General features: G+C 45.2%; 16 protein-coding genes across 16 annotated transcripts; 8 read left to right on the top strand and 8 right to left on the bottom strand.

Annotated features, from left to right (window-relative positions):
- Positions 1–21: 21 nt before the first annotated feature.
- SJAG_00736 (hypothetical protein) lies at positions 22–1175 on the top strand. The gene has a single exon (XM_002171968.2). It carries the CDS (start codon positions 40–42, stop codon positions 883–885), a length of 846 nt encoding a protein of 281 aa, XP_002172004.2. The 5' UTR covers positions 22–39; the 3' UTR covers positions 886–1175.
- SJAG_00737 (serine protease) lies at positions 1112–5125 on the top strand. Its single transcript, XM_002171969.2, has one exon. The coding sequence runs from the start codon at positions 1352–1354 to the stop codon at positions 4325–4327; it is 2976 nt and encodes a 991-aa protein (XP_002172005.1). The 5' UTR covers positions 1112–1351; the 3' UTR covers positions 4328–5125.
- SJAG_00738 (19S proteasome regulatory subunit Rpn6) lies at positions 1280–6007 on the bottom strand. The gene is made up of 5 exons (XM_002171970.2): positions 5711–6007; positions 5576–5658; positions 4699–5524; positions 4551–4641; positions 1280–4509 (listed from the first exon to the last, which is right to left on the bottom strand). Exons 1-5 carry the CDS (start codon positions 5884–5886, stop codon positions 4420–4422), a joined length of 1266 nt encoding a protein of 421 aa, XP_002172006.1. The 5' UTR covers positions 5887–6007; the 3' UTR covers positions 1280–4419.
- Positions 5769–8653, top strand: SJAG_00739 (SWI/SNF and RSC complex subunit Ssr3). The gene is made up of 2 exons (XM_002171971.2): positions 5769–6562; positions 6627–8653. The coding sequence occupies exons 1-2, from the start codon at positions 6239–6241 to the stop codon at positions 7530–7532; spliced, it is 1230 nt and encodes a 409-aa protein (XP_002172007.1). The 5' UTR covers positions 5769–6238; the 3' UTR covers positions 7533–8653.
- Positions 5968–8549, bottom strand: SJAG_00740 (hypothetical protein). The gene has a single exon (XM_002171972.2). It carries the CDS (start codon positions 8316–8318, stop codon positions 7578–7580), a length of 741 nt encoding a protein of 246 aa, XP_002172008.1. The 5' UTR covers positions 8319–8549; the 3' UTR covers positions 5968–7577.
- Positions 8492–10344, bottom strand: SJAG_00741 (transcription factor TFIID complex subunit Taf4). Its single transcript, XM_002171973.2, has 5 exons — positions 10138–10344; positions 9970–10091; positions 9890–9926; positions 9759–9822; positions 8492–9707 (listed from the first exon to the last, which is right to left on the bottom strand). The coding sequence occupies exons 1-5, from the start codon at positions 10191–10193 to the stop codon at positions 8880–8882; spliced, it is 1107 nt and encodes a 368-aa protein (XP_002172009.2). The 5' UTR covers positions 10194–10344; the 3' UTR covers positions 8492–8879.
- Positions 10345–10672: 328 nt separating this feature from the next.
- Positions 10673–12979, top strand: SJAG_00742 (ubiquitin carboxy terminal hydrolase Ubp7; the record flags this gene model as incomplete). The annotated part of the gene is made up of 1 exon (XM_002171974.1): positions 10673–12979. One exon carries the CDS (start codon positions 10673–10675, stop codon positions 12977–12979), a length of 2307 nt encoding a protein of 768 aa, XP_002172010.1.
- Positions 12980–13349: 370 nt separating this feature from the next.
- On the top strand, positions 13350–14264 carry SJAG_00743 (SWI/SNF complex subunit Snf30; the record flags this gene model as incomplete). Its single annotated transcript, XM_002171975.1, has 2 exons — positions 13350–13513; positions 13562–14264. 2 exons carry the CDS (start codon positions 13350–13352, stop codon positions 14262–14264), a joined length of 867 nt encoding a protein of 288 aa, XP_002172011.1.
- A 161-nt stretch (positions 14265–14425) lies between these two features.
- SJAG_00744 (U3 snoRNP protein Nop58) lies at positions 14426–16477 on the bottom strand. Its single transcript, XM_002171976.2, has 2 exons — positions 16404–16477; positions 14426–16355 (listed from the first exon to the last, which is right to left on the bottom strand). The coding sequence occupies exons 1-2, from the start codon at positions 16417–16419 to the stop codon at positions 14875–14877; spliced, it is 1497 nt and encodes a 498-aa protein (XP_002172012.1). The 5' UTR covers positions 16420–16477; the 3' UTR covers positions 14426–14874.
- A 710-nt stretch (positions 16478–17187) lies between these two features.
- On the top strand, positions 17188–18766 carry SJAG_00745 (regulator-G-protein signaling domain-containing protein). The gene has a single exon (XM_002171977.2). It carries the CDS (start codon positions 17559–17561, stop codon positions 18594–18596), a length of 1038 nt encoding a protein of 345 aa, XP_002172013.1. The 5' UTR covers positions 17188–17558; the 3' UTR covers positions 18597–18766.
- Positions 18700–19920, bottom strand: SJAG_00746 (Ino80 complex subunit Ies4; the record flags this gene model as incomplete). The annotated part of the gene is made up of 1 exon (XM_002171978.1): positions 18700–19920. One exon carries the CDS (start codon positions 19918–19920, stop codon positions 18700–18702), a length of 1221 nt encoding a protein of 406 aa, XP_002172014.1.
- Positions 19921–20588: 668 nt separating this feature from the next.
- Positions 20589–22034, bottom strand: SJAG_00747 (alpha-1,2-mannosyltransferase Alg11; the record flags this gene model as incomplete). Its single annotated transcript, XM_002171979.1, has 1 exon — positions 20589–22034. One exon carries the CDS (start codon positions 22032–22034, stop codon positions 20589–20591), a length of 1446 nt encoding a protein of 481 aa, XP_002172015.1.
- A 256-nt stretch (positions 22035–22290) lies between these two features.
- On the bottom strand, positions 22291–22973 carry SJAG_00748 (60S ribosomal protein L9). The gene has a single exon (XM_002171980.2). The coding sequence runs from the start codon at positions 22896–22898 to the stop codon at positions 22329–22331; it is 570 nt and encodes a 189-aa protein (XP_002172016.1). The 5' UTR covers positions 22899–22973; the 3' UTR covers positions 22291–22328.
- A 26-nt stretch (positions 22974–22999) lies between these two features.
- Positions 23000–23495, top strand: SJAG_00749 (60S ribosomal protein L35). Its single transcript, XM_002171981.2, has one exon. The coding sequence runs from the start codon at positions 23082–23084 to the stop codon at positions 23448–23450; it is 369 nt and encodes a 122-aa protein (XP_002172017.1). The 5' UTR covers positions 23000–23081; the 3' UTR covers positions 23451–23495.
- A 131-nt stretch (positions 23496–23626) lies between these two features.
- On the top strand, positions 23627–26102 carry SJAG_00750 (UCS-domain-containing protein Rng3). Its single transcript, XM_002171982.2, has one exon. It carries the CDS (start codon positions 23833–23835, stop codon positions 26011–26013), a length of 2181 nt encoding a protein of 726 aa, XP_002172018.1. The 5' UTR covers positions 23627–23832; the 3' UTR covers positions 26014–26102.
- On the bottom strand, positions 26081–26638 carry SJAG_00751 (fungal protein; the record flags this gene model as incomplete). Its single annotated transcript, XM_002171983.1, has 1 exon — positions 26081–26638. The coding sequence occupies one exon, from the start codon at positions 26636–26638 to the stop codon at positions 26081–26083; it is 558 nt and encodes a 185-aa protein (XP_002172019.1).
- Positions 26639–26689: the final 51 nt, after the last annotated feature.

The following is a 26689-nucleotide window of genomic DNA, read 5'->3' as shown; positions in this document are numbered from 1 at the left end:
TGCGGATTCAACTCCTGCGTCATACTTCGATCCCCGCCCATGGCTATTTCAAGGCGACACGGACTCACTTACCAAGAACCATACACGAAGCATATTCCTGCACAAGAACTAAAAATGAACCGTGATATCAGTAAGGAAGACCAGCACGAGGCCATTGAGTGTTTGAAGCGTCTCTCGCTCTTTCCAGTGAAAAATTCATACCAATTACAAGGATCCATCACACCTTACCTACAGCTTCGATCCAACTATGTGACGCCTAAAGAACGCTGGTGGGAAGCTGTTTTTGACGGTCCTCTCGCAAACATCGAGGAATCGCTCGCGTTTCGCGACTTTTTAGAGCATTTCAATGGCAAGGACGCAATTCCCTTACGCGTTTTACGCGCTACGTCGGAAATTATGTACGAATACGAGGCGGGAACGAACTATTTACTTCGTATCTTGTACGACAAAAGCTCGGGGCAGACGAAACTTGCCGGTTTGCGTTATCTGTTAAACGTCTCTACACCTTCGTCTCAAGAAGGACAAACTGCTGCTGAAAAAACAGTATTAGAGGGCTCTGGCCGCTCGAACTCCACTGACCTGCTTGCTCAAAAACCAAAAGAGGAGACGGAGCGTCTCCGCTGCAAAACCGGCAGCTTAGAGGACGATCCGTCATTTTGGAAGTTGTCTTCGTCTGCAAACGAACACGACGCAGTGGATAAAAACCAGCCAAAAGAAGTGAGTCCTGATCGCCGTCTTGTGACGCCTATGCGTGACTTTAACGGGCTGGCTGAATTGGTTATTGAACAAACAGGGAGCTTGTGGAAGGCTTGCCGCCGGAACCAAATGAATGTTGATGAATTTTTGCGACTTATTCGTACGGGCTTGGAAAATGCTCGTCGCTAGAATAAAGGCAAACTTGATGATTTTGTGCAATGACCTTTTTAAGTAAAATGGGCATGATGAATTTACGAATGTCATGACTAATGAGACTACGATTTCTGGACCATTCACCTTTTTTCTTTTCTTTTTTGTTCTATGTTACGATTTCCTTTTTTTTTTTTTTTTTAACAAAACCAACACGCCTTCGCGCATGTTTTCCGTATACAATAAGCCGTTCAACACAGACGCTTTGCAAATGATACATGCACACATTTTACCATTTCATTGTACTGCTGCTGTTTTATGTACGAGTCGCTTTCCTCACGTGGCCGACAAGGTTTTCGGTAAGCGAGAATGACATCATTCTGCATGATCGACGATTAAGCGAGATGATCGACGGATGTAGATCTTCTACTGATCGGATCTACAGGCGACCAAATACGAGGCATCCAAGCTTATTCACCCTGAGAAGTGCCATTCTGCAGCAGACATGACACTGAAAAAAAGAACAAGAATTGGGACTCTTAGCAAGGAAAAACGCGATCATTTGAACGACAATGACTTACAGATGGCTGTGGACTCGGTTACATTGGATGAAATTGTAGATGACTCGCCTCCTAGAAAGATTTTTGAAAGTGGAAAATGGAAAGAATCAATTTCTCGCGTTGTGAAGAGTGTTGTTTCCATTCGTTTTAGCCAAGTTGCTTCTTTTGATACGGATGGAGCGCAAACGGGTGAAGCTAGTGCTTTCATTGTGGATGCTGAAAATGGATATATGATGACCAACCGTCATGTTGCCTGTGCTGGTCCATTTGTGGGTCGCGCCGTCTTGGACAATCACGAGGAAGTCGAGGTTTATCCCATCTACCGAGATCCCGTGCACGATTTTGGTATTCTAAAATTTGACCCTAAGAAGATTCGGTATATGAAGGTTCAGCAACTCGAGATGCGTCCAGACCTTGCCAAGGTTGGCAAGGAAATTCGCGTTGTCGGTAACGATGCTGCTGAGAAGTTGAGTATTCTTGCTGGCTGGATTTCACGTGTTGATCGCAATGTTCCCGAATACGGCGAGTACACGTACTGTGACTTTAACACGAGCTACATTCAAGCTGCTGCGAACGCTAGCGGGGGCTCTAGTGGAAGTCCTGTAGTGGACAGCAACGGCTATGTGGTAGCTTTGCAAGCAGGCGGGCACCTTATGGCTGCTACCGATTACTTTTTGCCTTTAGACAGACCATTGCGTGCTCTTCGTTGTTTACAGCAAAACAAGCCCATCACTCGGGGAACCATACAAGCCCAGTTACTCATGAAACCGTTTGACGAGTGTTCTCGTTTCGGTTTGCCTTCGGACGTTGAAAAGCGCGTTCGTAAGCTGTTCCCCGAAGCAACGAATATGCTTGTCGTTGAAAACGTGCTTCCTGAAGGACCGTCATACCAAAAGCTCCAAGAGGGTGATATTCTCTTGTGTTTGAATGGTTCATATTTGGTGAACTTGATTGAGTTGGAAAGCGTATTGGACGAGTTAGTTGGGCAAGATGTTCAGTTAACCGTTCAACGTGGACCTGAAAAAGTCGAGCTTACTATTACGGTTGGCAACACGCATGCAATTGCCCCCGATCGCTATGTCGAGGTGTGTGGGGCGACGTTTCACAATCTTTCTTACCAGCTTGCCCGCCAGTATGCTCTTCCCGTTAGACGAGTTTTTATTAGCGAACCTACGGGTTCTTTCTATTTGGAAGGATCAGACTATGGTTACCTCCTTGAAAGTATAGCGCACAAGCCTGTACCAGACTTGGACGCTTTCATTGAAGTTATGAAAACATTACCAGACCGCAAACGAGTCGTGGTAACTTACCGCTTGATTCATGATATGCACACTTTGTGCACTGCCGTAGTGGATATTGACCGTCACTGGGCAAGGGCTTTTCGTCTTGTTGTTCGTAATGATCAAACAGGTCTTTGGGACTTCACTAACTTGGCGGATCCTGTGCCTTCTGAAGTATTACAGCCTCAAACGGCGTCCATTCCTCGCATTGATGTCGAGAGCTTCGGCCCCACAGCAGGTCTTGTGAACTGTTTTGTAACGGTAGACTGCTATTTGCCTGTCCGCTTGGATGGTTATCCTAGAAGCCGCAGCAAAGGAACTGCCTTAATCTTGGACACTGAACGAGGTTTAGCTGTAACGAGTCGTTATACTATTCCCTTTGAAATGCTTGACATCAATATCACCATCGCGAATTCCGTTGTCATTCCTGCAAAAGCTGTATTCTTACATCCTACCCAAAACCTTGCTTTTATTCGCTACGATCCAAAATTGGTTGGTGACACACCTCTTAGAGCCGCAAAGCTTAGCGACGTTCAAGTGCAACAGGGTGACACTGTTAACTTTTTTGGATTCAATGTAAGATCAAGAGTGATGGCCGCAAGAACTTCCATTATTGACATAACAACTCATGTTATACCTCACAACCTAATGCCTCGTTACCGTGCTTATAATATAGAAGCCATAACCATTGAGTCTAATTTAGGCAACATGTGCGAGTCTGGTGTCCTTGCTGATGATATGGGCGAAATTGTTGGACTTTGGTTGATGCATTTGGGTGAGCATAGATCTAATGGGTCTGACGCAAAATATCAGCTTGGTATCTCTTCGCGCGTTGTTTTACCCATTCTCAAGCGTTTGCAAAACGGGGAAACTGGGGACCCTAGACTTCTTAATGTTGAAGTTCGTGCAGTGCAAATTTATAATGCCCGTAGCATGGGTTTAACCCAGGAATGGGTGCAAAAGTTCGAGCAGGCGAACGAAAGAAAAAGACAACTTTTCATGGTCACGCATGTTGAGGCCGGTACTAAACGTACTTTAACTGATGGCGATCTCTTGTTGACTATCAACGGAAAGTTGGTTACAAGCGTCGAGCAATTGGAAGTCGAACAGAACGTTGAGTCTGTGGAAGTTGAAATCCTCCGCTATGGTGAACTATTAAAACTGACTGTTCCGACGTTTTCTACAAAGAATACCGAAACAGATCATGTAGTGATTTGCTGGGGCGCTGTACTTCAAGCTCCACATCGTTCTGTTCGTATGCAGTCGACAAAACTTCCCTCCCAGGTTTATGTGACTACAGTTACACACGGCTCCCCGGCAGACCAATTTGAGTTGGGTATGGCCGTTTACATTACTGCGGTCAACGGTGTACCGACACCAGATCTCGATGCTTTTGTTAGAGAAATTCGCAAGGTCCCCGACAACTCATATGTTCGTGTCAAAACAGTTAGCTTTGATTACGTGAACGTCGTCCTTACTATTAAGATGAACAAGCACTACTTCCCTACAGTCGAGCTTGTAAAGGACGAAAGCACACCTACTGGTTGGAGAGCAACTAAGTACGGCGAAAATAGCGAAGGCAGTGATCCCAGCATTGCCCTCACAGTCGATGACAACATAGAATTTGATGAACAAGTTTAAGATCTTCCCCCTTTTTTTCATCTTTCCCGTAACCGATAGACTAACAAGTTTTCAAGCTTACTTTTTGGACAAAAGCAATCTTTTATTCATGACTAAAACAAAGAGGAAGCCTTGTTTTCAATCAACAAATCCACAACGTTTCCCATGTGCTTGATTACTTCAAGCGCAGCCTCATAGGTTTTCTGACAATGTTAGTAAGGCGAACCAAGAATGATATACATACGTCTTGTTGGGGTTCGTCAAAGATTATAAGGCAACCACTGCCTTGATCAAGGATACCGTAAAACACTTTGTCCAAAATCATCTGACTGAGCCTAAGAAAAGGTTAGTACCAAAAACACTCCCGTAGAAAGGATAGAAAAACCACGTACTTTCCCTCCACTTGAGCAGTGGAAAGTCCAATAAGTTTGGCGACATGAGCGACCTCGACACGGCTAAAAGGTTCAATGACACGGAGCAAGTTCTGCTCCAGAAGGTTGTCATATAGAGCAGAAAAGTGAGAGCGAATAACAGGATCCGAAGCCAACTCACTCTTGTATTCCAGCAAGGTTTTTTCGAAAGCGGCGAGTGAACGGTCCTCATGAGCCTTAGCAACTGCACGCATAGCATCTAAGTCACGACCAGCAAACTTTATTGCGTGCTTTCCAGACAAAAGTGATTTCACTTCTGAAGCCGAATTAAGCATAATTTGGGAAAGGAGCATGTATTTTAAGGAGGCAAGTGCCTTTTTGTCGTCATTCAGTGAGGTGTAACCTTCATAAGCTTCGTAAAAATAAGAGTAAGCGGTTTTAAAGTCCATGTCTTCTGCATGCAGAATACCACTCTGTAAATCTAAACCACCCTGCAGCGCTGGGGGACAGTAGATGGCATTAGCAGAAGTACGAGCTGCTGTTAAAGCAGCACGAGCTTTCGGGAGGTTTCGGATGGCGTGGTACACTCTGGATTCAAGCAGGTGTACTTCTGTAAGAACAAGCTTGTCGTCCATTCTTTTTAAGCTCCCCAGGAGGGTATTAATGAGTTCCAATGCCTCAGCATACGAAGCATTTTCATATAACAAAGATACAAGTCTCGTTTCTAAAGCCTGACGCAGGAAAGTACGCTTTTCTTCGCCAGCCCATTTGATACAGTCTTTAGTAATGGAAATTTGGATTGGTAAAGCATTCTGACACTCCGAGAGTTTGTCAATGAGAGTACGAACTGCGTCGTGTTAGTAATAATGTTTTGAGAAACTGTTTCTCGAACTCGTACTTAATTTAGCAGATTTGGCCTTTGAGAAATTGACCATTAAAGTACGCGAAGAACGAATTAACTCAGCGAGATTCTCAGTACGGCTGTTAAAAGGTTAGTCACGATGTTTCTATTTACCCTGGTGGATAAACGTACTTCTCCTTTACAAACAAATCAGCGAGGTGAAGAAGTGCTTCTTCTTGCTCATTCGCGAGCGTTTCCGACTTGGAAGAAGGCAGCTTCAAGAGATGAACATAAGATTCTTCTGCAGTACGCAGATCTCCCGTTTTGAAAGCACTTTCCGCCTGTTTTAGGATTTCGACGTTAGACATGGTATACGCTGGGTAATTTCAGCCTGTGTGGTGGAGAACCTGCTTATAGCTTAAAGCGGCCTTACTGCAAGGCAAACATGGAGGCTTCTGGTGGTAAATAAAGACAAAACGCAAACCGTTTTTATCAACCACTTTTGTTTCTATGTTATTTAGCCGAGTTTTCTAATTACGAAAATGTACTTTTCTGTGGCAATTTTCTATTTTACGATGCTCAGAAATGATACTTGTTTAGACTACCGTTCGCACACTCCGTGCACAACGACTGTCAATTATATCGACACAAAGAGGAAAACACCTTCAAAAACAGCCAGTCAGTAATTAGTATAAAGTTTACTTGTAAAGATTGGACATAATGGCTGAACATAAATCAAGAATTCGGCTTACGGAGCGAGATATTCCAGAATCCATCGCTGAGATGGTTCCTGAGGCCAAACAATATGCAAAACTTCAAAACTTGGAGAAACGATTGGACTCCTTGATTATGCGAAAAAAATTTGATTTACAAGATTCGTTAAATCGTCACATTCGTTTAAAGCGTAGAATGCGGATATTTATTAGCTGCAAGGCTGCAAACCAACAATGGCAATTGAACACGAATGAAGGCATGAATGGCTATAATATGAATAACATGCCTATACCTCAATGGACATTAAAAATAGAAGGCCGTTTGTTGCCGGTATGTTAAGACTGGATGCTTCATTCCAATCCCTGCTCTGTATTTAATGGCTAATGCGTTATAGGAAACAAATGATAATGACGATACGAAAGATGCCTTGAAAAAGCACCACTTTACTGCTTTTTTTAAGCGTGTGTGTGTACGAATTAACCGCAGTGACGAGCTCTATCCTGAAGGCAACTATGTCGAATGGAACAAACCCACAACTTCCTTCGAACATACGGATGGAATCGAAATCACTCGGCGTGGTGATGCTGATGTCAATGTTCAAATTTCCTTGTATCCGGAGGAGCATCCGGAGCGCTACAAGCTGTCTGCAAACTTTGCACAATTACTAGGCATTTCAGAAGGAACGAGACCCACTATTGTCATGGCACTGTGGCAGTATATCAAGTTTCACCGGTTACAGGACATGGAGGACAAACGGTTGATCAACTGTGACAAGGGCCTTCAAGATGTGTTTGGTACGGATCGCCTGTACTTTCCTAAAATCCCTGAATTGATGAATAAATTTCTTCAGCCAGTCGACCCATTCTCCATTTCCTTTACTGTGAAAGTGGGTCAAGAAAAAACGGTTTGCGACAAGGTTTATGACATTGAAGTTAGTTTGGAAGATCCCAAGCTTACGCAAATCAAATCGTTCTTGGAAAAAATACATTTGCAAGAAAAAATATCAGAGTTGGATGACAAGCTGGCGGAATATGTCCAGGCCTGTAACTTCTCCAAGGCAAAACATGACTTTATGCAACAGTTTGCTAATGATCCTCAAGCCTTTATCGATAAATGGATTAGTTCCCAGAATCGGGATCTTGAAATCATAATGGACGGAGGAGGAATTCACCAAGAAGACAAGCGGAATTCGCTTTTCTACCAACAGCCATGGGTGTATGAGAGTTCATTCCACTATCTGAATCAGCTCAATAGTAAGAAGCAGCAGGATATCTTGAATGCTGCTACTCGAAGAACGTAATAGAACCAAAAAAGTTTACTTCAAGATTTCTCATAAGCTGTAGCTTTAGTTTTCGTTTCTTTCGCGCTGTTGTTTGTTTTGGCGAGCGATAATAAGCGCTCTTAATCTTCGATTCACTTCTTGTATAGAAAAGTTCGTTTCGAATTGCATAAAATGTTTTATAATAGCGTTTTCTTCATGAAATCTTTTAATGAGCTTATTCAATTGTTTCCAATGTTGTTTCGACCAAACGATTTTGTGAGGAGTTGGTACAGAGCTTTCTAATGAAGGCAAGTCTTGCATGTAGTTACTCTGAGGACTTTTGATTTCGTCAAATTCGACATGGTCTGAAGATACGTTACGAATTTCATCGTTTTCTTGATGGGCCGGAGCAGCAGAAGCAAGAGGGGCTTCATTTGGGACGACGGATTCTGGTGGAATTGGTACTTTGCGTTTTGTTAAAGTTGATTTTTGTTGAGTGCTCAGTTTTCTCTTTCTTGTTGTTTTTAATGAAGTGTTTCCCTTATTGTTCTTCTTATTAGGAGGCTCGTTTGTTAATTCTTGATGCTCATTCTGACCGACACCCTGTTCCTGTGAGTCCTTTTTGGCAATTTTTGTTGGCCTAACCCTGCTCTGTTGAACTTTTTTTCGTTTCAATCGAATAGCTTTCATTTGATCTTGTAATTTAGGAAAAACACTAACATGGTCATTTGAACTCTCAGGATGGTTTATCGAAAGGTTTAAACGTTCTATAGAAGATGATGCGATGGGATCTGGTGAACTGTCACTGCTGAAAAGGTCATCCATAAAGTTACAGTCAATTTAGTAAACGAATGGACAATTCGTAGGTCTTTCTCTTGTGGAGACCATGATAGAACAACGTACAGAGTTTCAGATATCATGGTATGTAGGTGAAGGAGCGTTGACTTTATACTGCTTACATGACTTTCTAGTTGATATTTTCTGTTTAGTAAATTGATACAAAAGAGTCTCTTAGTGGGAACATATTTTGTAACGGTAGAATGAAAGGAAATGCATCACGAAACCCTAAACAGAGTAACATTTTTATATATAAAAACATAAACTACTCAAATTAATTATAGAAAAATATTGGCAAAAAATAAAGAGACTTTTCGAAAAAGGGCGAATAATAGTGCTGCTAATGAAATAGAGAACACATCTGACGCCAATGTCGATCATTCAACTTTATTTCCATAGCCATTTGAAGCTGTTTGTAGCCTTTTATTATCCCATCCCTTTTCGAGCCCCTGCGAACTTGCATTTCAAGCTCTTGAAGTCGTTAGAAATAGCTTTGAGTTTTTTTCTTCTAGTTTTGTACGTTAAAGTGAATAGACATGGTTCGTTGAATCAGTCTTTTAACCGAATATAACCACGCATCATGGCTCGAGCTCCCCGACCAAAAACGCGACCAGCGCCTTCACGGTCCATCTCTAAAACTGCAAGAGCGTCTCTCATAGTAACCAGGTTCTGTTCTTCATGCAATACAGGTAAAGTTCCGTCCTTAGCCAAATTAGCCATTTTATGAGAAGCAGAATCTTTTTTTCTTATTCCAAAGCCACCGCCAATAGCAGGAGTTATTGGTGTCATGTCAGTAGCCATCCACGAGTACTTTTTTCCTCCAGATGGCAAGGCACTACCGGCCATGATACTAGCCGTAGCATTGGTCATTCTGTTTTGTGCGTCTTCAGATATGTTTTTCGCAGCGGCAGCGGAGCTCTGTTCCTTCCGACGTCTGCTTGAGGAACCGTCTTCGCCATTATTCGCTGCATTCATCTCAGCAAGTCGTGCTTCATGTTCGGCACGTCTGATGTTAAGCACAGCACGCCTGCGCTCTTCACTTTCGTATTCTTTGTGAGCGATACTTGCAAGCGTTTGGCGAACATTATCTATTTGCTTAAGTCTTTTTGTATCAACGACTGTTGTGCGATGATTGCTCTCAACCATCATTTTTTGTATTAAGTTTGCAAGGTAGTCTCGAGCCGACATTGAAATAAGAGCATGAATTTCAGGATCAATTCCTTTTAATCTATGCATGCTAACAATGCGATTTACAGTTTGAATGAGGGCGAATGAGTTTAGAAAGTCGGATTTGCGAGAACGATCCTCGGTAGTAAGGGCAAATGTATTCAGATTGGATGCATCGTACAAGGACGTAGACAAGTTCATTTCCTCTTCCTGATACGCTGTTAGCAATAATGCTCCGACGTTAATTCAAAAACAACGTACCTTCAAGTTGAAACCAAAGGAAGTAAGAGCATCCTGCAATTGATCTGTCTCTTGTCCATCAATGCTAGAAAGTCAATGATTAGTAACGCTTATTCTCGACCATAGCTCTGTTAGAATTGCCTGTTCCATACCCGCCGCCGGCGCCGCCTGCATTCAAGGATTGGGAACCTGTTTCTGTTAATACGTCGGCTTTTAAAAATGTCTCCGGTACCATGAGGTTTTGCCATCCCAGCACCTGCACCAGATGTGTAAGAGGGTTTACGGGTTCCATTCACTCCCTGATAATCCGGCATTTCTTCGTTTCGATGTCGTTTGGAGAACGGCCCATCGTCTCTAACTCGGTCAATTCCACGTATCCCAGCTGACTTTTTTAACATACCCATCTCCAGGCCGTTTCACCGGGTTATTCCCAACGTCCATAATTCCGTAATTCATGAAGAAAACACAGAATTACGATTTACCACCAGATTGAGGTGTATGTGCTCTGGGTAAAGCGTGTTGTCCGAGGTTATCGTGAACGTGCACTACCCTTACCCAGATATGGAACTAGCGAGTTGTTTGGGCGAGTAATAGTAGTTACTCGGTGCCAACTGCCTGCCTGCGGGATTCTTTCGTTTAGTCGTGTCGTATAGACAGTTTTGGATCATACTTTGGATTTTGAGCAACAGGAGCGGCCCAGTGTTTCCAATCCAAAGAACGTCTTTTTATTTGAGCAAGGTTCAGTGCGAATTAAGCTTTTTCGCGTCTTTCAAATGTATGGTTGTGTAGAAGGTTGGATCAACGAGTGAAGCGTTGTTAACAATGTAGCAGAGAATTGTTATTAATTCCCGACTCGTTTTGAACTCGCTTATGTGTAGCTTTGACATTCCTTAAAATTACATACGGAGTTACCGGTCAATAATCAGATAGACAAAATGGAGGACGTTATTGAACAATCTCTTATTTCCCTCCACTTGCCTGCGGACAAGCATACGCCTCTTGAAGCATCAGCAGAAGAGCGTTCTGAACCAGTGAAAGTTTGTCCTCACTTAAAAAAGAGTGTAAAATTACCTTCCATCAAAAGCAATGCTCGTGTTCTTCGTGATCCAAGTAAGACACTGTGTGTCACTTGTTCAAAAGAAGGTTCTCGTGCAGTAAACTACGAAGACCTGATGCTATGTACATTTTGCGGATATTTGTTTTGTGCGGACAATGAGAAGCAACATGTGCAAGCTCACATGAAGAAAAACAACAAACACTGTGTAGCAATGAACCTTGTCACTCGGGAGACTTATTGTTCCCAATGCGAGATGGAGGTGAAATGTGCCGACAAACGCAACCTTGTCTTACGGGATGTTGCCCAATTTATCCAAAGCAATATCACCAGTGATGTGGGAGCAAAAACCGTGGTTTTGGCACCAAAGTCGGTCAAAAAGAAGAAAAAGAAAGCACTATCCAAAATGACAATCAGTGTTCCAAAGCCTAATCAATGCTTGCACGTTCTTCATCCGGGTTTACAAAACCTTGGTGCAACTTGCTACTTTAACTCAGTCATGCAGGTCTTGACGAGTAGCGAGTACATTCATGATGCATTTAGCCAACACCCTTTCCGGCCGCCTACCATTTCTGGAGCAAGTTTAATGGAGGACTGCGGCTCGTCTATGCTGCACACGTTCGTCAACTTTTTACAAGTTTTTTATCACGCAAATGGGTCCATCCCCTCCTATAGACCATCATGCATGTTTAGCGAAATTCAACGGAGGCATCCCCATTTTACCGAAAGTGTCCAGCAGGACGCACATGAGCTTTTTCGGGTCTTACTGGACGAATTGATTCAAGAAGAGTTGAAAGAAAACAAGCGTCGGCTTGAAGAACGGACACAGGCTCAACCTTCACTTGGCGTAAAGACGCAAGGCGCTTTATCCACTCAATTGCAAAAGACACGGCCTGAGTGCTCTTTAGACACACTTGCTCCTCCAGTAGCGTCTCCTTTCAAGACGAATGAACAGTGTCAACACACTTTTACATTCTTTGATGCCCCAACAACGCCAATTGATGTAGACTGTGTCACACAACGCCCAGTAGAGCTTCCTCCTGTCACAGACTCTACAGTACCTAGTGAGCAGACGACCGTACTTGGTTCCTTGTTTTCCGGAAACATAGTCAGTGTTGTTATGTGCAGTTGCTGCCATAATATCACGAGGATACGCGAGCCGATTTACGATTTATCGCTTCCTATAATGCACGATCCTCCTCATATCCGACGCAGAGACCGCTTTCAGCAGGCACTGAAGCGTGGTTTCTCTTTTGGAAGCAAAAGATCGAAAAACATGCCCAAGATTATTGTTAACCCAGTGGAAGAGGAGTCGTCGTTATTACCCAGTTTTCCCGTGCCTAACAGCTCTTCTTCCGCTCTCGAATTTGATTCTCCTTTCGGTGAGAGTTTAGATACACAGTCTTCTCTTCGTCTGTGCTCGCCAAATTCACAACCGGGTTTTCTTTCTGAAGATTCCTTGCCGTCAATGGACAGTAGTTTCCGTGGATCCACGCCTACCTCTGAACGACACTTGTCTTCTTCATTGATGCAGACATTTACAGACAAAACGGTTTTGTATGTCGAGCCAAAAAGTGTGCATGAGTGTTTAGAGAATTTTGTGCATACGGAAAAACTGGAAGGCGACAATATGTTCGCGTGTGAAGAATGCTATAAGCTCAGTAAACATCGGTGTCGTTCACCAAGCGAACATGAGCATGAGTTGTCTTCGCCAGATGATTCCGTCAGTGAGAAACAGCCGTACGTGTTTCGTAAGGCGTATAAAAAAATTATGCTGGATGTTCCTCTTTCACGTATTCTCGTACTTCATTTGAAGCGTTTTACTCACAAGGCTTCACACAATGGCAAGGTTGTTTCGAAGAAACTTACACAGCCGATTGAGTTTACGCCGATTTTGGATATGAATGATTTTGTTTTGCCTGAACATCAGGAGCCCAATGGAATCATGTACAGGTTAACAGGTATCATTGTACACGCAGGTACGTTAGATTCTGGCCACTATACTTGTTATGTACTGTCGCACAAGTGTGTAACTCGGCAAACTGTTGATGAACCTGAACTGAAAAAGGATGAACCCGGAATGGAAGAACGGCAGTGGCTTTACATTAGTGATTCCACTGTCAAGCTTGTTACGTGGGAAGAAGTCAGTCGAGCGGAAGCTTATATGTTGTTTTACGAACGCCTTTAAACCCTACAAACTAGGACATTCATATGCTTTACGAAAATGTGTTACCCAACTTTAGAACGTTTCTCTTTCTCCCTCTTTTTTTGTTTATCTTTGACAGTATGATCCAAAACTACATACACGTGGTAACGACAATTTTCTTCTTCTTTATCTCTATCTTCATTTTTCATTTCCGTTTTGTTTACATTCCCTCTGTTTATTACGCGCGCGTTTTTTCATTTATGGCGGTGACTTGATACGCGGCGATTCTTTGTGGTGGTAAATTTCTAACCGGCTTCACGATGCTGAAAACAAAATTAAGAATTCGCGTATTTGAGCTTTATACGAGCAGCTCCTTCTGTTTTACGCTTCTCTTTCGCTCGCGACATCTGTGATGCAACAGCAACCGGCAGAGCGTTTGGTGAAAATGGCACAAGTGTCTTGGCTTGAATTTGACGACATTAACAAGTTTCTTGAAATTAACAACTGTTTATTACAAAAATGCATGCAAATCCAAACCCAGCCGTCTGATCCGACATCAACGGCTCGTTTTATGAGGTACGCTTTCGCATTCTCTTCGAACTCAATTACTAACTTTCAGAATAGATATGCACAGCGATTAAAAGAAAACTTGGCTTTTCTAGCTTCTTCTGCCGCTCCAGAACGTCAAATGCAAGCTCAAGTTCCCCCGTTACAGCCTCTTGAAGGTATGGAGCAGCTGGAACCGCTCTACGAAAGTCTACAAAATTCATTTGCGAAAGCAAATTACGTCCATAACCAATCTGCCGCCAAACACCAGGCCCTAAAAACACCACCGTCATCTATGCAGCCTTCGCCCAGCGTTCATCGTGAAGTTGGAGGCTCAAACCCTACTTCCTCTTCTTCTAATGCTGGACCGGTTGGCGGAATGAATCCAGCTGCTATGAACAATAATACTGGTTTCATGAGACCTCCTCCTTCCTATGCATCCAATCATTTCCCGAATGCCGCGTCTCACGAAGCACAGAATGTTGCAACTGACGCAGGTGCTGCTGCGTCATCTAGAAATTTGCAACAGCAACAGCAACAACGTATGTCTATGAACATGGGTCCTCCACAGGTGCCTTCGCAGACAACATCACAAGCTCTTCAGCAGCAGCAACAACAACAGCAGATGTACAATAACGGCACTGAGAACGTTTCGTCCCTCTCGCCTTCACAAATGCAATCACTGATGCAGCATTACCAGCATCAACATCAACAGCAACAACAACAACAGCAGCAGCAGCAGCAGCAGCAGCAGGCTCCTCAGCATCAGGGCTGGATGTAAAATTCAAAGTCGTACCTGTAATAGAAGGTATGCCGTATATGGCACTTTTACTTCACACCGCTGTTGGTCCACTGTCACTCATTTTCTCAAGCTCTTCGCCGACTCCCTCGGCCGTTTCCGTTTCACTTTGTCTTCTCGTTTCGATTTCTTTTGTTATACAGTTCCACCACTACAGTTCATGTCCTTCTCAAATACAATTTCCCACTCGCCATAAAGAAAAGTATTTAAATAACACAACAAAACACGATCACAATACGTTTTAATGAAATTAGACAGACCCGACCTTCAAGTCTTCCAAAAAAACAAAAATAGCTGTTAACAACAAGAGAGGAAGAAGCCTCACGCCAGATCCCCTTTTGCTCTCTGAAAAGACAGACTGAAATGGCAACCCATGCAAAAAGTTCACCAGTAAGGAGAGGAAGAACATGTGCGGGAAACTCTTTTCCTTAATTTTCTGACTTTAGAACTGGTTCAAGATTAAATTATTCGTACTCGTCACACACAAACGGTCCAAGCATCACGGAAACAGATGGACGCGGAAAAGAAGAATAGCACACAAGTTGCAGGAAACGGCATGCCATTATGGAGATGTACAAGCAATGAGCAAAACTTACTCCTTGGACTTTTTGGACTTTTTCTTCTTCTTTTCAGAGCTGTCCTCACCATCCTCTGCCTTTCTCTTCTTCTTCTTTTTGTCCTTCTTTGAGTCGGAGTCACCGGAGTGCTTGTGCTTGGACTTCTTTTCCTTTTTCTCCTTCTTTGACGACTCAGTCTTCACTTCGGTCTTCACTTCAGCAGCCTCGGTCATTTCAGCATCAGCAGCTGCGTTGTAGGCAGCGGCGGGTTGCATTTCAAACTTCGACTGCTGAGTCGAAGTAGTGGGAATAGGGAGAAGCTTTCCACCTTCAAGACTGCGAAGACGGTTTTCAACGCGAACGCGGTTCTCCAAACCGATGTTTCCGCTAACGGTATCCTTGTCCGAGAGGGCATCCACACGAAGTGACAGAGCAGCCTTCGTAGCCATAATTCTAGCGATTTTACCCTTGTTCTTGGGGTTGGCTTGACCAACGAGACTGGCGTGGTAGATAAGACCGTACTTGGGGGTATCGTGCTTAGTTTTCAGAGCACGGAAAAGTGCTTTTTCGGCACCCAAAATTTGGATGGTAGATGCGGGTTGCTTGGCCAAGTTCATAAGCGAACCTGCGTGTGCAATCAAACGAGCACCGACGAGCTCACCAACCAAAGCAGTCAAGTTCGGAGCAATGGCATGCATACGGTTACGCAAGTACTCAGAAAGTTGAGCACGGTAAGCCGACAACTCCAGAACTTGATCGGCAAGCATCAAAATGTTGTCTAAATCCTCTTGGGTGATTTCGGTACCCATAGAGATTTCGGCAGCGCTCTTTAACGTGGCCTCAAGGTCCTCGGGGAGGACAGCGCTGAAGTCTGTTTCAGAGCAGTTGGTACGCATACCCATTGTCTTGATGACACGAGCGTAGGCAAGGTTATCTTGGACAATCTTGCCCATCTCGGGGAAGTGCCAACCGTACCATTCACGAACACGCATAGCGTATGTGTTCACCTCCTTGTCCAAATCGTCCAAAAGCGCAATGGCTTGAACGATCATAGTGTCCACCTTGTCGGGAGAGAACTTGAGCTTATGACGAGAAAGGGAGTGAGACAGACCCAGAGACATGGCGTTCAAGTCCTTGGGAGACAGCCCGGCGATAAGAGAGGACAAATGTTGACGGATACCACGGTAGAGATCCAAAACGGAAGAGTCCGAGATAATTTTGAAGTCCAGGTTGGAAAGCTTGTTAATAGCGTTTCCCAGCTTGGGATCAGCAACGACAAGAGTCTCACTCTTGTCGTTCAAGTCCTCCAGCAAAGAAGCAAGCTTTCCCGAAACTTTTCCCTCCACAAGTGCCGAGACGTTGTCCAGAGCATCCATAGTGCTTTCAAATTTGGCAAAGGATTGAAGCTTGAGGATGCCTGCAGCACCCTCGGGACTCTTGAAGCTCTCAATGAGCTGGTCCTGCTTCTTTAAAATCTTGTCCTTTGCCTTGAAGACAGCATAACCAGCCGCGGTTTCTTGATTATCGTTAGATCAGCATTCTCGGTAATCCGTGCCAGTCGTACCTGTCAGAATAAGCATCTCTACAATGTTTGACAGTCCAGGTTAGCACAAGTGCGAGTTGGAGGTTGTGGTAGAGGAGAAAACTCTGTGACCGTCGAAGTGTGGTGGTTGTGCTGCAGGGCGGTGCAGTGAGATGCAACGAGGAGTAGGGTGTCAGGGGCGACGTTAGCGAGATGCTTAACGGGAGTAGGGTTTGCGGGGAATGTGAGTGGTGAGGAGAAAGAAAACGACGGCATTAAAGGGAGATGAGAGAGTGTTGTGTATTAGGGTATGTTAATGGTATCCCCGTAGTGCGTACGTTGTGTGTGGCTATTTGTGTTGTCCCTTATTAATTCCGATTTTTTGTGATTTTTTTTTATTTTTTTTAATTTTTTTTATGCATTTACCAATTGATTAATTCTCCATTTCTACATCTACAATTCTCCATAGAAGCAAATCATTGCAATTCACACGAATTGGTATGACTGTGACTTTTCTGTAGCATCTCTGCAATTTCCTCGCAAGTTTGTGATGTGATTTGAAGAATTGAATTTGTCGAACTGAATTCGTTAAACAACTCAAGTCAGGAAAAAGCTGTGTCCACAGGAACAATAGAATAAAATGAATATAAATCTCGTGTCGCAATGCAATACCATGCTTACTGGAGACCAGTTCCGTCTTTCAATTGCGAGCATTGCACCGACAGATGTCATAACCAATATTTCACATTATGCCACTCTTAATAAATCTACTTTTTATAGTCCCCCCATACATAAGAGGCCTTCTATGACCCTTGAACTCTTCCCCTTTCTCCTCCTCCCCCCGTCCTCATTCTCCTTTCCACACTTTCTTACCTTCAAAGTGTCCAAACAGTTACAAACTACATCAAACTCGTCAACAATTACAGTCGCATTACAGTCACACCCTCTCTTTAGATTTCATTTCATTACCCCGTACTATCCGTTCAGTAGTTGTCTTTTCGTTAATTCAGTTTTGGCGAGTTCCTGTACTCAGCCTGAACGTACGCTCGCTTTTTTTCCTCGACCTAATATATGCGTCGGATGTCGCACTGAACGCTCTGTTTCGTGTTCATTCACTCAATATACACTCTTTGAACCTATTATTCTTATAATTGCATCGTTACACCCAGTCATTCGTTCTTTTTATTTTATTGCATTATGTCGGACCAAATACCCTCTTTACTCGATATCCTCACGAAGCCCTGTGAACGGCCTCTGGATCTTTACAACTACTATATTTATATGATTGAAAACGAGAACAGGGTGGACTATTTGGATCTTTGGTTGGATATTATGCAGCATGCTATCGTCTGTCGGCAGTATGTGAAATCGCTTCGAGACTCCACGGGACAGATGCTGGAGCCCGGAGCAGAAAGAAACTATTTACAGGATGGACAAGACAGAATTTATGCCGTATTGTACGAGGGTAACAACTTGAATAATAACATCGACAGATTCGCTGCTCACTACGGACCCTTTAATTTTGACGACTTGTCTGCACGAGATAGCGTTGCTAGCTCTGCTCGGAAAATGATTCATTTGCGTGCTTCTTACCTTTCTTCTTTGTCGAGCTGCCGTGAACAGGCTACCAAAGCTTACGAAAACGCTATTCAGCGTAACAACGTCCGCGCCCTCTCTGAACGCATTCTCTACTCGTATCTGATTGAGGGCTCTGAACGTGAAATCAGCATTCCTCCTCAATTAGCTGGTGCTGTCGCAACAGCCATTGAAGTTGACCAGCGTGATGATCCGGAAATCTTTCAGAGCATTAAGGACTATGTCTATGAGCATCACCTGAAGCCTACCTATCACAGCTTCGTACGGAACCGTTTGCACAAAAACATAACACCGTTCAGTAGTTCGTTGAGGTTCATATTAGGCTATCTTGCTACATTCGCCGGTTGTTGGTATGGTTTTTGCGGAATCTTTTTGGGATACAGCATTCGCAGAAGGGTCTGGTCATTGATTCCATTCTTCGTTGGCTATTATTTTTTGATGGCAGCTTGGAAACAATTGGACCCCGTCCTCGGTATTCTTGGCTATACGGAAACATCCAATTATCGCTGTGCTCGCATCATGAATATGACGGTCAAGCATAGCATATTCCGTCGGTCTACCCGCCTGCTAATCGTGGTACTGGTTTTGATCGCAGCGACAACGGCTATCTTTAGCTGTGTGCCTTCTAGACACTTATAAGGGTACACGGAAAGACCGGGATACACGTAAATGAGGTGGAATAGCGTATAAATTCGTATTCTTTGGGTTGGTTTGAAATGAGATACACACAAACGATGAAGGTTTAGCTGTCTTTAGGTTCGGAAACAACGGCGGCGGATTCGGTGGAAGGGTGTTCTGCTGTCGCAGGGTCAACGGGGGCGGTAGTTGTGTCTGGGTCAGGTTTAATTTCAGAGGATTGTTCGGTTTGAGGAGCAGCAGCAGAAGAGGGAGCAGGAGGAGGAGCATGATCTAAAGGGACATCAGCAGGAACAGCATCATTCACCGGTTTTGATTCAGTTGGTGATTGCTGATCCGTCGGTGCTTTATTTGCAGCTTGTTTGCTGGCCTTAGTGGCTTTTGAGCTTTCTTTTGTTTCTGGTTTGTCTTCCTTCTTCACAGCGGCAGCCTCAGGATTTGCGTCTGCGTCGGTAGCAGCAGCAGCGGCGGCAGCGGCAGCCGCTGCACCTCTCTTTCCTCGTCTTCCTGTTCCTCGTGTTCGTGCGCCGCCACGAGTGCTTTTAGAACCTGGTTTAGGGCCAGGCTTCGCCCCTGTTGCTCGACTAGCTTTGGTGCCGTTTTTGGGTCCAGATTTTCGAGCTCTTTTGGGAGTCGGCGCCGAGTCTGCAGCAGCGGCGGCAGCAGCAGCAGCAGCAGTTGCTGCTTCAGAAGCCATAACCTCCTTTAGCGGCTTATTCTCTGAATTGCTGTCCATACCTTCAGAGTGTGGTTCGGCAGAAACGCTTGCAGCCGAGTCCCCAGCATTCGAATCCTCGTCTGCAGTTTGAACCTCCGGTGTACTTTCAGCAGTACGAGAAGGCGGAGGAAGAAATGTAAGGCCTTCTCCATGCCATGACAGCGAACTCCAGGAAAGCTTGGATATACTGTGAATAACAACAGCCTCTTTATGCCACCGACGACACGGCTTTCCAGAACGGTCCAAGGCGTGCAATGCTGCATGAATTGCATTCACGCCGTTTTTCTGTGCACTCTTCCCTGACGGTGTTGATGCTCCTGTTCCTGTACCGGCTGCACCAGTTGCAGCGGCAGCTCCGCCTTCTTGTAAAGCAGCAAGACGTTCCTTTTCAGCCTTTTCTCGGCGTTTCATAGCACGGGGCCCCATTCCGTACGGGGCCCGTGGTTTCTTGATGTGAAAACTTCGCTCATGTGTTTTGACAGCCGTTGATGGAGGAGTCGAAGGAGCCGCCGTCTTCACAGCATCTAGTATCTTTTGTAAACGATCCGATGGAACTTTAAACCGTAGAATTAGCGTCTCCTGCGAGCTTACGCTCCCGGCTGGATCCATTGCACAATTCTTTCGGGATATTCAATATTGTCCGTAGTTCAACTTCTTCACAGAGGGAAATGCCTCAGCAATGACCGCCAGCAGCCCGTCAGTCCAACTTGTGCAACTCCGGTGGTGTTGTCTTCCCGTAGATTCGGTCACAAATTAGTTCCTAAAATTTTGTTCCCCCAAAGTGGTGGCATCACGAAATCAAGGTCCCAATAAACAAGCGTGAATGACCCTTCGATATCGGCACCTAGGGGAGCGCACAAGCGAACCGTAACCAGTTATTGTTCGTAAATGCCGCAGAAACGCCAGAATCTGGGGCAATAACCCTCCTACGTGCAGATCTGCAAATTTTTGTTTGAATTGAACTGGGTGTAAGTGAAAAACAATGCAGATCTTTGTGTTCTGTAAGCAAAGATTTGCAGGTTTAAGCACGGTGTTGATATAAGGAAAGGTTTTTAGCAATGGTTTAAGACAGTAGTGGTACAGATAGCGCTGAAAAAGAGGTCTGCAGAGTGTTTGTTTACTGTATTAATCCAAGACGAATTAGGTGGGTGGATTTTTTAGAAGAATTGAGAGAAGGTGTAAATGGGTTGTGTGTGTGTATGTGTGTGCTGTAGTAAAAAGAATAATTGTGTTTGCGTGTAATTGTTTTTTTGGGTCGTTTATTGAGAGTACACGCATTAAGCGGACCCATAACTCTTAGTTAACAGCTTGGAGAAGACATCGAGGAATCCACGATCAAAGACGTCTTCACCGAAACGGGCACAGGCCATACGGGCACGCATACGCATGTCTTGCTCTTCCTCAGGCGTCAACGATAAGGCCTGATGAATAGCATCCGCATACTCGCCGACAGTGGACGCGTGGAATCCAGTAGGCTTGCCAATCCATGGGACAACAATGTCACACTTAGGTCCACCCGAGTTGTTGACCACAGGGATCAGACCAGCGGCCATGTATTCAACGACACCAATTCCAAAGTGTTCGTTCCACATGCAGTTGACGCCGACGGAGCACTCTTGCAAATGCTTGACCACGTTCGGCCAAGGGGCGTCCACTTCAAAGGTAACGCGGTCGCCAATTTTGAGGGCCTGAGCATAGTCTTTAAGACCATTAAGGAATACACGATCTTGCTCACCTCGAACACTGCCCACAAGCAACAAAGAGGCTGTCTTGTCGTCGTACTGTTTTACATACTTTGAAAAGCTTTCCAGCAGCAGACGATGGTTCTTCTCTGGACGATACTGAGCCAAGTACAACAAGACAGGCGCACGGTGTTTTGTCACATCAAGCTTCTCTAAGGCGGCCGTGTTGCAAGGGGGGTAGACGACACTGACACGTTTGCCAACACTCCACAGCTGAGTGATGTGAGTTTGGGTCCATGAAGAGTTGGTCATGACAAAAGTAGCATTACGGCCGACTCGCTTGTACAGACCAGCAAACCAGCGCCAGTACATCAACTTGACACGAGCTACAAAGCTTTTGGACTTGATGGACTGCAACATGTCGCGAGAAATGGTCGGGTAATGGACATAGGCACCGATGGGAATGTGAAGAGCCTTCGACACAAACGGAAAAGTGAATGCATAACCCATTGTATCAATGAAAATGTCTGGAGCAAAATTGTAAACGGCCTCCAGGCCAAGGAAAATACTGCCGATGGACTGACCGAGCAATGTAAAGCGAGGCCAAGTTTTCGCGCTCACAAGGAAGCGTAATCTCAAGTGAACAACGCAAATCTTGCGTGCATCCAGTTCAATACCAAACGTATTCTTTGCTCTTTTCAGTATATCTTCATCCGACGCGTCATTGTCGCCTGTGTAAATAACACAGACACAATCAGGATACCGGTTCTGAATAGCACGAATTGCAGTCCATAAAACGCGTTCTCCGCCGCCTCCAGCGTTGCAGTAGGGATGAAAGAAGCCAATGACACGGGCTGTCTGCGTATTCACGCCTGCAGACCTGTACAATTCGGCTTTAAGTGAACGTGATTTAGCAATTGCGCGTTTTCCAAACGGGGAAAGTACAAAGAAACAGAGCTCCGATGCAATTAGACCTAGGCTGATCGAGGCAGCAAATAGGCCGCTCAGAGCCACTAAGCTGTACGAAAGCAAATCAAACATTGCAGAGGATGGCAGCGGAGAGGAGACTCGTGAGCCGTTCGTTAATGCCGGCGTTTAGTGAAGTTAACGGTGCTCGGTAAACCGACATTGTGATGCGTTGGAGAACGATATAACGGCAACAACGAAAATTAAGGCACGATAACGAGCATCAAGGCACCGCAACGAGGGCTAACACTAAAACACAACATGGCACAATACAACACAATACAACCACGCCCACATAACCCCACACCCCACTCACAACCCCACATCACAATTCTCAGTCAAGCCCGTAAATCATTGATAGCTATTCAACTACTCAAGCTCGACAATGTTGCCGCGCTCAGAGACGTAGATACCGTCCAAGAACTTACGAATATCCTTGTTGCGGACGTTGCAAGCTTGCTTGATGCTGGCAGCGGATTGGGAGACGTTCTCCAAGGAGTTACCCTCGAGGACGAGCTCATCCTTAACAGCTTGGGACAAGGAAACGGTGACACCGGGCAAACACTTGATCACACGAGTGATACGCTCACCCAAGAAGTTACGGATCTCAACAACAGTGTTGTTCTCAGTCAAGTTGATGTTGATGGGGAAATGTGCATACACAAGACGCATCTTGTAGCGGTAACCCTGGGTGACACCAATGATCATGTTGTTGACGATGGAACGGACGGTACGGAGGCAAGCGTTGTGCTTGCGGGAACCGTGCCAGACAATGAACTTGAGCACATTGCCTTGCTTCTTGACCTCGGAGTCGACGTGACGCAAGTTCTTGGTCAAAGTACCACGAGGGCCAGTGACGGTAACAACACGGGCCTTAATGTCGACGGTAACGCCTTCGGGAATAGGCAAATTCTCGTCCTTGTAAATATCACGTCCCATCCTGGTTGCTGCTTGCTGGTCAAGGCTCTCGGCAAGTGCAGAAGTTTGTGGTGGTGACCCTCACGAAAGAACAGTCACAGCCACTGACACCAGACCCAATACCGTGACTGCTTTTTTCTTCCAGAAAACTACACCACGACCTCTCTTGCTCTTAGCATCTCTTGACCAACGACGAACGTTAAGATGGCACTCAAGACCTTTGAACTTCGCAAGCAATCTGCTGAGCAATTGGCCGAGCAACTTACCGAGCTTCGTCAAGAGCTCTCCTCTCTTCGTGTCCAGAAGATCGCTGGTGGTTCCGGTTCGAAGTTGGCCAAGATTAAGACCGCTCGCAAGGATATTGCTCGCGTCTTGACCGTCATCAACGAGAACAACCGTTCTGCCGCCCGTGAGGCCTACAAGAACAAGAAGTACATTCCTTTGGATCTCCGCCAAAAGAAGACTCGTGCCCTTCGTCGTGCCTTGACTCCTTATGAGAAGAGCCGTAAGACTCTTAAGCAATTGAAGAAGGAGCGTTACTTCCCCCTCCGCAAGTTCGCCCTCAAGGCTTAGGTCAATAAAATTTTACATTAACATGTAAAACGAAATGCAAACGCGGACGCGTGAGCTTATTGGCAGCTGTGTGACGACACACCTTCGTCACGCGTAGCACTCGGGACGCGTCGCAAATGTATAAATAGAGGCCTTTCCCCAGCTCTGTAAATAAGTTGTAGTGATGAGAAGTGAGGTTTGTGTTCTGTGTGAGTGTTAGGGATTTAGTTTGAGAAACGATTTGTAATTTTGTTTGTGTTGCACTGTGTCGCTGATTCACCTGGGTCTTTTCTTGTGTCCCCGCTTAGTCTTGGAACCGGTAAAGTCTGCGTCATTGAAGGCCGTGTCCTCGCTAACATCTCAACTGAATTGATGAACGATTCTTTTCAAGAACGCTACTGTCATGTCCACCCTTACGAAACCGTGTGCTTTGTGTCAAGCAATTGACCATTTAGACGCAAAAACCAAGGCTGGTCCGTCGGAACTGAAGGAATTGCAGGCAATCGCCGCGGATCCAGCGTGTCCTGTGTGTCGGACGCAAGAGAATCTGTCTGATGAGCACGAAAAAACCATTCTCGAGACAATTGCCAAACAAGGAGCAGCGATAGACGCGTGGATCGACGCGAATTTTGCTGCCGATACTGATTTTTCACCAGACACAGCGCCGGTAGCAATTCTGGCTCGTACTCGTAAGGGCGTCGAGATTGTGTTTCAGCTACTTGAGAAGCAGGACACCGGTGAGGAAGCTGCAGAATGTCTGTTGACGCGTCTATTCGAAAACCTTTCTCCAACCGCACTGGCTATTTTGCTGCATCAACCTCATACTCGTGCTGCCTTTTCAGCTCGTGTCGAGCCATTGCTTTCACACAAACGTGTTTTGCAGTCGTTTCTTCGGTGCCCGTTGTACGACTCTTTGGCTGCTGTTCTGTTCGCGAACCGGTCAGACATTGCCGAAGAAGCCCTCAATGGTTGTAAACAACTTGCTCGGGATGGAGATCCCTGCCGCTCACTCGTATTGTCCCGACTGTCTTCACTTTTACTAGTGGCCTTGAGCAGTAGCAAGTCAGATATCGTTGACAAAGACTTTCTGTCCTACTGGACCCGGATTTCAGAAGAGGGCCATTTGGAGCTCGCCTGGATCGATTGTTTATGCACCATATGCGACTTTTCCAAATGCAGAACATTAGTGCAGGAGTGCTGCCAGGACTTTCTGCAAGCGAACGCCTCTAAAAGAGAATGCATCCCTGTGTTGACGAAAATCGCACTGGGAACAAACCATAAGGACGAACTCCTACCCATGGTGCAGCAGCTGTTGCACGAGCCCGTTTGTGATGATTCGTTGCTGCAAACGTTATTGGTCGCGTCTTGTTACGGGCCAGTGAAAGAGTGTATTGCTCACTCTGCCACACCCTTGTTCACTCAATGGACTCAAATACTGAAGCAGAGCAAAGAGGACTTTCTGAAAGGCGCGTTTGACGAGTCATACACAATTGCATCAACGCTCCTCCATCTGTGCCAATTCGCCAAGCCCGTGGAAACGGAAGACGACGTCCAACGCAATCGTCTGAAACAGACTATACAATCAGCTGCCGCGAAAAAGAACGCTTCCCTCGACGAAGCTGGATTGCCAAGCGATTGTGTTGAGGACGACGATTCGCATGTACAGGCGCGTGTCGAACTCGTTATCAAGTCTGGCTTGATTGGATTGCTATTGAAGCACGCAACCGACACGCGTCCTGGACTGTGCCAAGTGATGGCCGAGTTGTTACTGCACGTTGCCAATGTGAAAACAACAAGAGGTCGTTTGGTCCAGCAGGGAGCAGTTGGATTTCTCACTCGCTCAACTGTGCTTCAGAAAAGCTCGGTTGCTGCTCACGCTGTCTCTCGTATCCTCATAAGCGTCTCCCCTCATATTGTATTCACCGGCTCGCTCTCTCCAACGGGTGCAATAAAACTCATGTCTGTCCTACTTGCCGACGGCGAGAGTTCACTGCTTGCTTTGTTTGAAACACTGCTCGCGCTTACGAATTTGGCTTCTTTTGATGAAAGCAGTAGAGCCGCCATCGTAAGAGATTGCTGGGATAGTTTGGACAACCTTTTACTTTCCAGCAACACACTCGTACAACGTGCTAGCACGGAATTGTTAAATAACCTCTCATTATCGACTACATGTTTGGAAAAGATTTTTGGTCAAAAGGAACAGGATACAGAAAACTCACGGTTACGCATTATAGTTGCCTTGGGAGACGCAGAGGATGCGGCTACACGTCAAGCTGCGTTTGGAGCGATTGTTCAATTTACAGGCTATCTCGAATGCTGCAAAGCAATTGCCCAACGCGTTGGTTTTGAATTTTTGGTGCGCGGCTTGCGAGACGATGATCAGGGCGTGAGACACAGAGTGCTCGTGTGTGTTTGCAATCTTCTGTACCAGCCAGACATGACTATTGTCGGTCAAGCGCTGCGAACACCAGGTCTCGTCCAGCAAATCATGTCGTGCAAATGCGATGCACCTGCTCTGCAACAAGCTCAAAAAGACGCACTTTCCATTCTCCAGCAGATCTCACAAGCCAACACAAAACGATAGACAAATTGAGATGGGAGATGTCAGTGGTTAATTATTTACGACCGTGATGAATGAAGACGAATGCTGTTTATGCTTTGTACTTATTAGGAATGTTGTTTGGTTTCAGAAAGTGCACACGTCGGTCTTCGACAGGCTTTCCGCTGTGGTACATTTCTTCATGTTTTTGGAAATGCTCAATATCCTCGGCGTGATTCCAATTTTCCTCAGGTTCATCGGGATTAGGGTGATACTTTTCCACATGATGCATCTCAAATTCCTCCTCTTCATCACCATGATGACCAGGGAAACCCCAATCCTTAAGCTCTCCTCCGTGCTGGCGAAAGGACACAAACTCTTCCATTGTGACCTTTCTGTCCTGCTGGCCTGCATCACAACGCTTCAAAACGTCAACAAGAACATCGTTCTTTGTTTCAAAAGGGACATCATCGTTCTCGAGCAGGCCGTACAACGTCAAAATATCTTTGTCATCCCAAAAGCCTTTACGTCCCAAGTCGTGGACTTTGAAAAAGTACTCGTCTGTGAAGGAATCCAAATGATGCTCCTCCTGCATATGCGTTTCTATCCAACCTGCAAAAGCTGGGGCTACAGTGCACAAAAGCAGCACAACAGGATACAAAAGAACCATTTTCAGTAAGATGCAACGAGGCGATTCTTCAGCACAGGAGGATTTGTGCTC

This window comes from Schizosaccharomyces japonicus, assembly GCF_000149845.2.
Source record: "Schizosaccharomyces japonicus yFS275 unplaced genomic scaffold supercont5.1, whole genome shotgun sequence".
In the NCBI taxonomy this organism is placed as follows: domain Eukaryota; kingdom Fungi; phylum Ascomycota; class Schizosaccharomycetes; order Schizosaccharomycetales; family Schizosaccharomycetaceae; genus Schizosaccharomyces; species Schizosaccharomyces japonicus.
Note: the sequence above shows the minus strand (reverse complement) of the source record. Positions and strands in the feature narration are given on the sequence as shown.

What these genes read in the sequence shown, in the direction of transcription:
- SJAG_00736 (XM_002171968.2), top strand. Translation starts at nt 40, where the DNA reads ATGGCTATTTCAAGGCGACACGGACTCACTTACCAAGAACCATACACG.
- SJAG_00737 (XM_002171969.2), top strand. Translation starts at nt 1,352, where the DNA reads ATGACACTGAAAAAAAGAACAAGAATTGGGACTCTTAGCAAGGAAAAA.
- SJAG_00738 (XM_002171970.2), bottom strand. Translation starts at nt 5,886, where the DNA reads ATGTCTAACGTCGAAATCCTAAAACAGGCGGAAAGTGCTTTCAAAACG. An exon ending in ACTGCTCAAGTGGAGGGAAA is followed by an intron (nt 4,642 to 4,698) that starts GTACGTGGTTTT and finishes ACCTTTTCTTAG; the next exon opens with GCTCAGTCAGATGATTTTGG. An exon ending in TTGACGAACCCCAACAAGAC is followed by an intron (nt 4,510 to 4,550) that starts GTATGTATATCA and finishes TAACATTGTCAG; the next exon opens with AAAACCTATGAGGCTGCGCT.
- SJAG_00739 (XM_002171971.2), top strand. Translation starts at nt 6,239, where the DNA reads ATGGCTGAACATAAATCAAGAATTCGGCTTACGGAGCGAGATATTCCA. An exon ending in TAGAAGGCCGTTTGTTGCCG is followed by an intron (nt 6,563 to 6,626) that starts GTATGTTAAGAC and finishes AATGCGTTATAG; the next exon opens with GAAACAAATGATAATGACGA.
- SJAG_00740 (XM_002171972.2), bottom strand. Translation starts at nt 8,318, where the DNA reads ATGGATGACCTTTTCAGCAGTGACAGTTCACCAGATCCCATCGCATCA.
- SJAG_00741 (XM_002171973.2), bottom strand. Translation starts at nt 10,193, where the DNA reads ATGAATTACGGAATTATGGACGTTGGGAATAACCCGGTGAAACGGCCT. An exon ending in GTGAAACGGCCTGGAGATGG is followed by an intron (nt 10,092 to 10,137) that starts GTATGTTAAAAA and finishes TGACCGAGTTAG; the next exon opens with AGACGATGGGCCGTTCTCCA. An exon ending in TGGGATGGCAAAACCTCATG is followed by an intron (nt 9,927 to 9,969) that starts GTACCGGAGACA and finishes TAACAGAAACAG; the next exon opens with GTTCCCAATCCTTGAATGCA.
- SJAG_00745 (XM_002171977.2), top strand. Translation starts at nt 17,559, where the DNA reads ATGTCGGACCAAATACCCTCTTTACTCGATATCCTCACGAAGCCCTGT.
- SJAG_00748 (XM_002171980.2), bottom strand. Translation starts at nt 22,898, where the DNA reads ATGGGACGTGATATTTACAAGGACGAGAATTTGCCTATTCCCGAAGGC.
- SJAG_00749 (XM_002171981.2), top strand. Translation starts at nt 23,082, where the DNA reads ATGGCACTCAAGACCTTTGAACTTCGCAAGCAATCTGCTGAGCAATTG.
- SJAG_00750 (XM_002171982.2), top strand. Translation starts at nt 23,833, where the DNA reads ATGTCCACCCTTACGAAACCGTGTGCTTTGTGTCAAGCAATTGACCAT.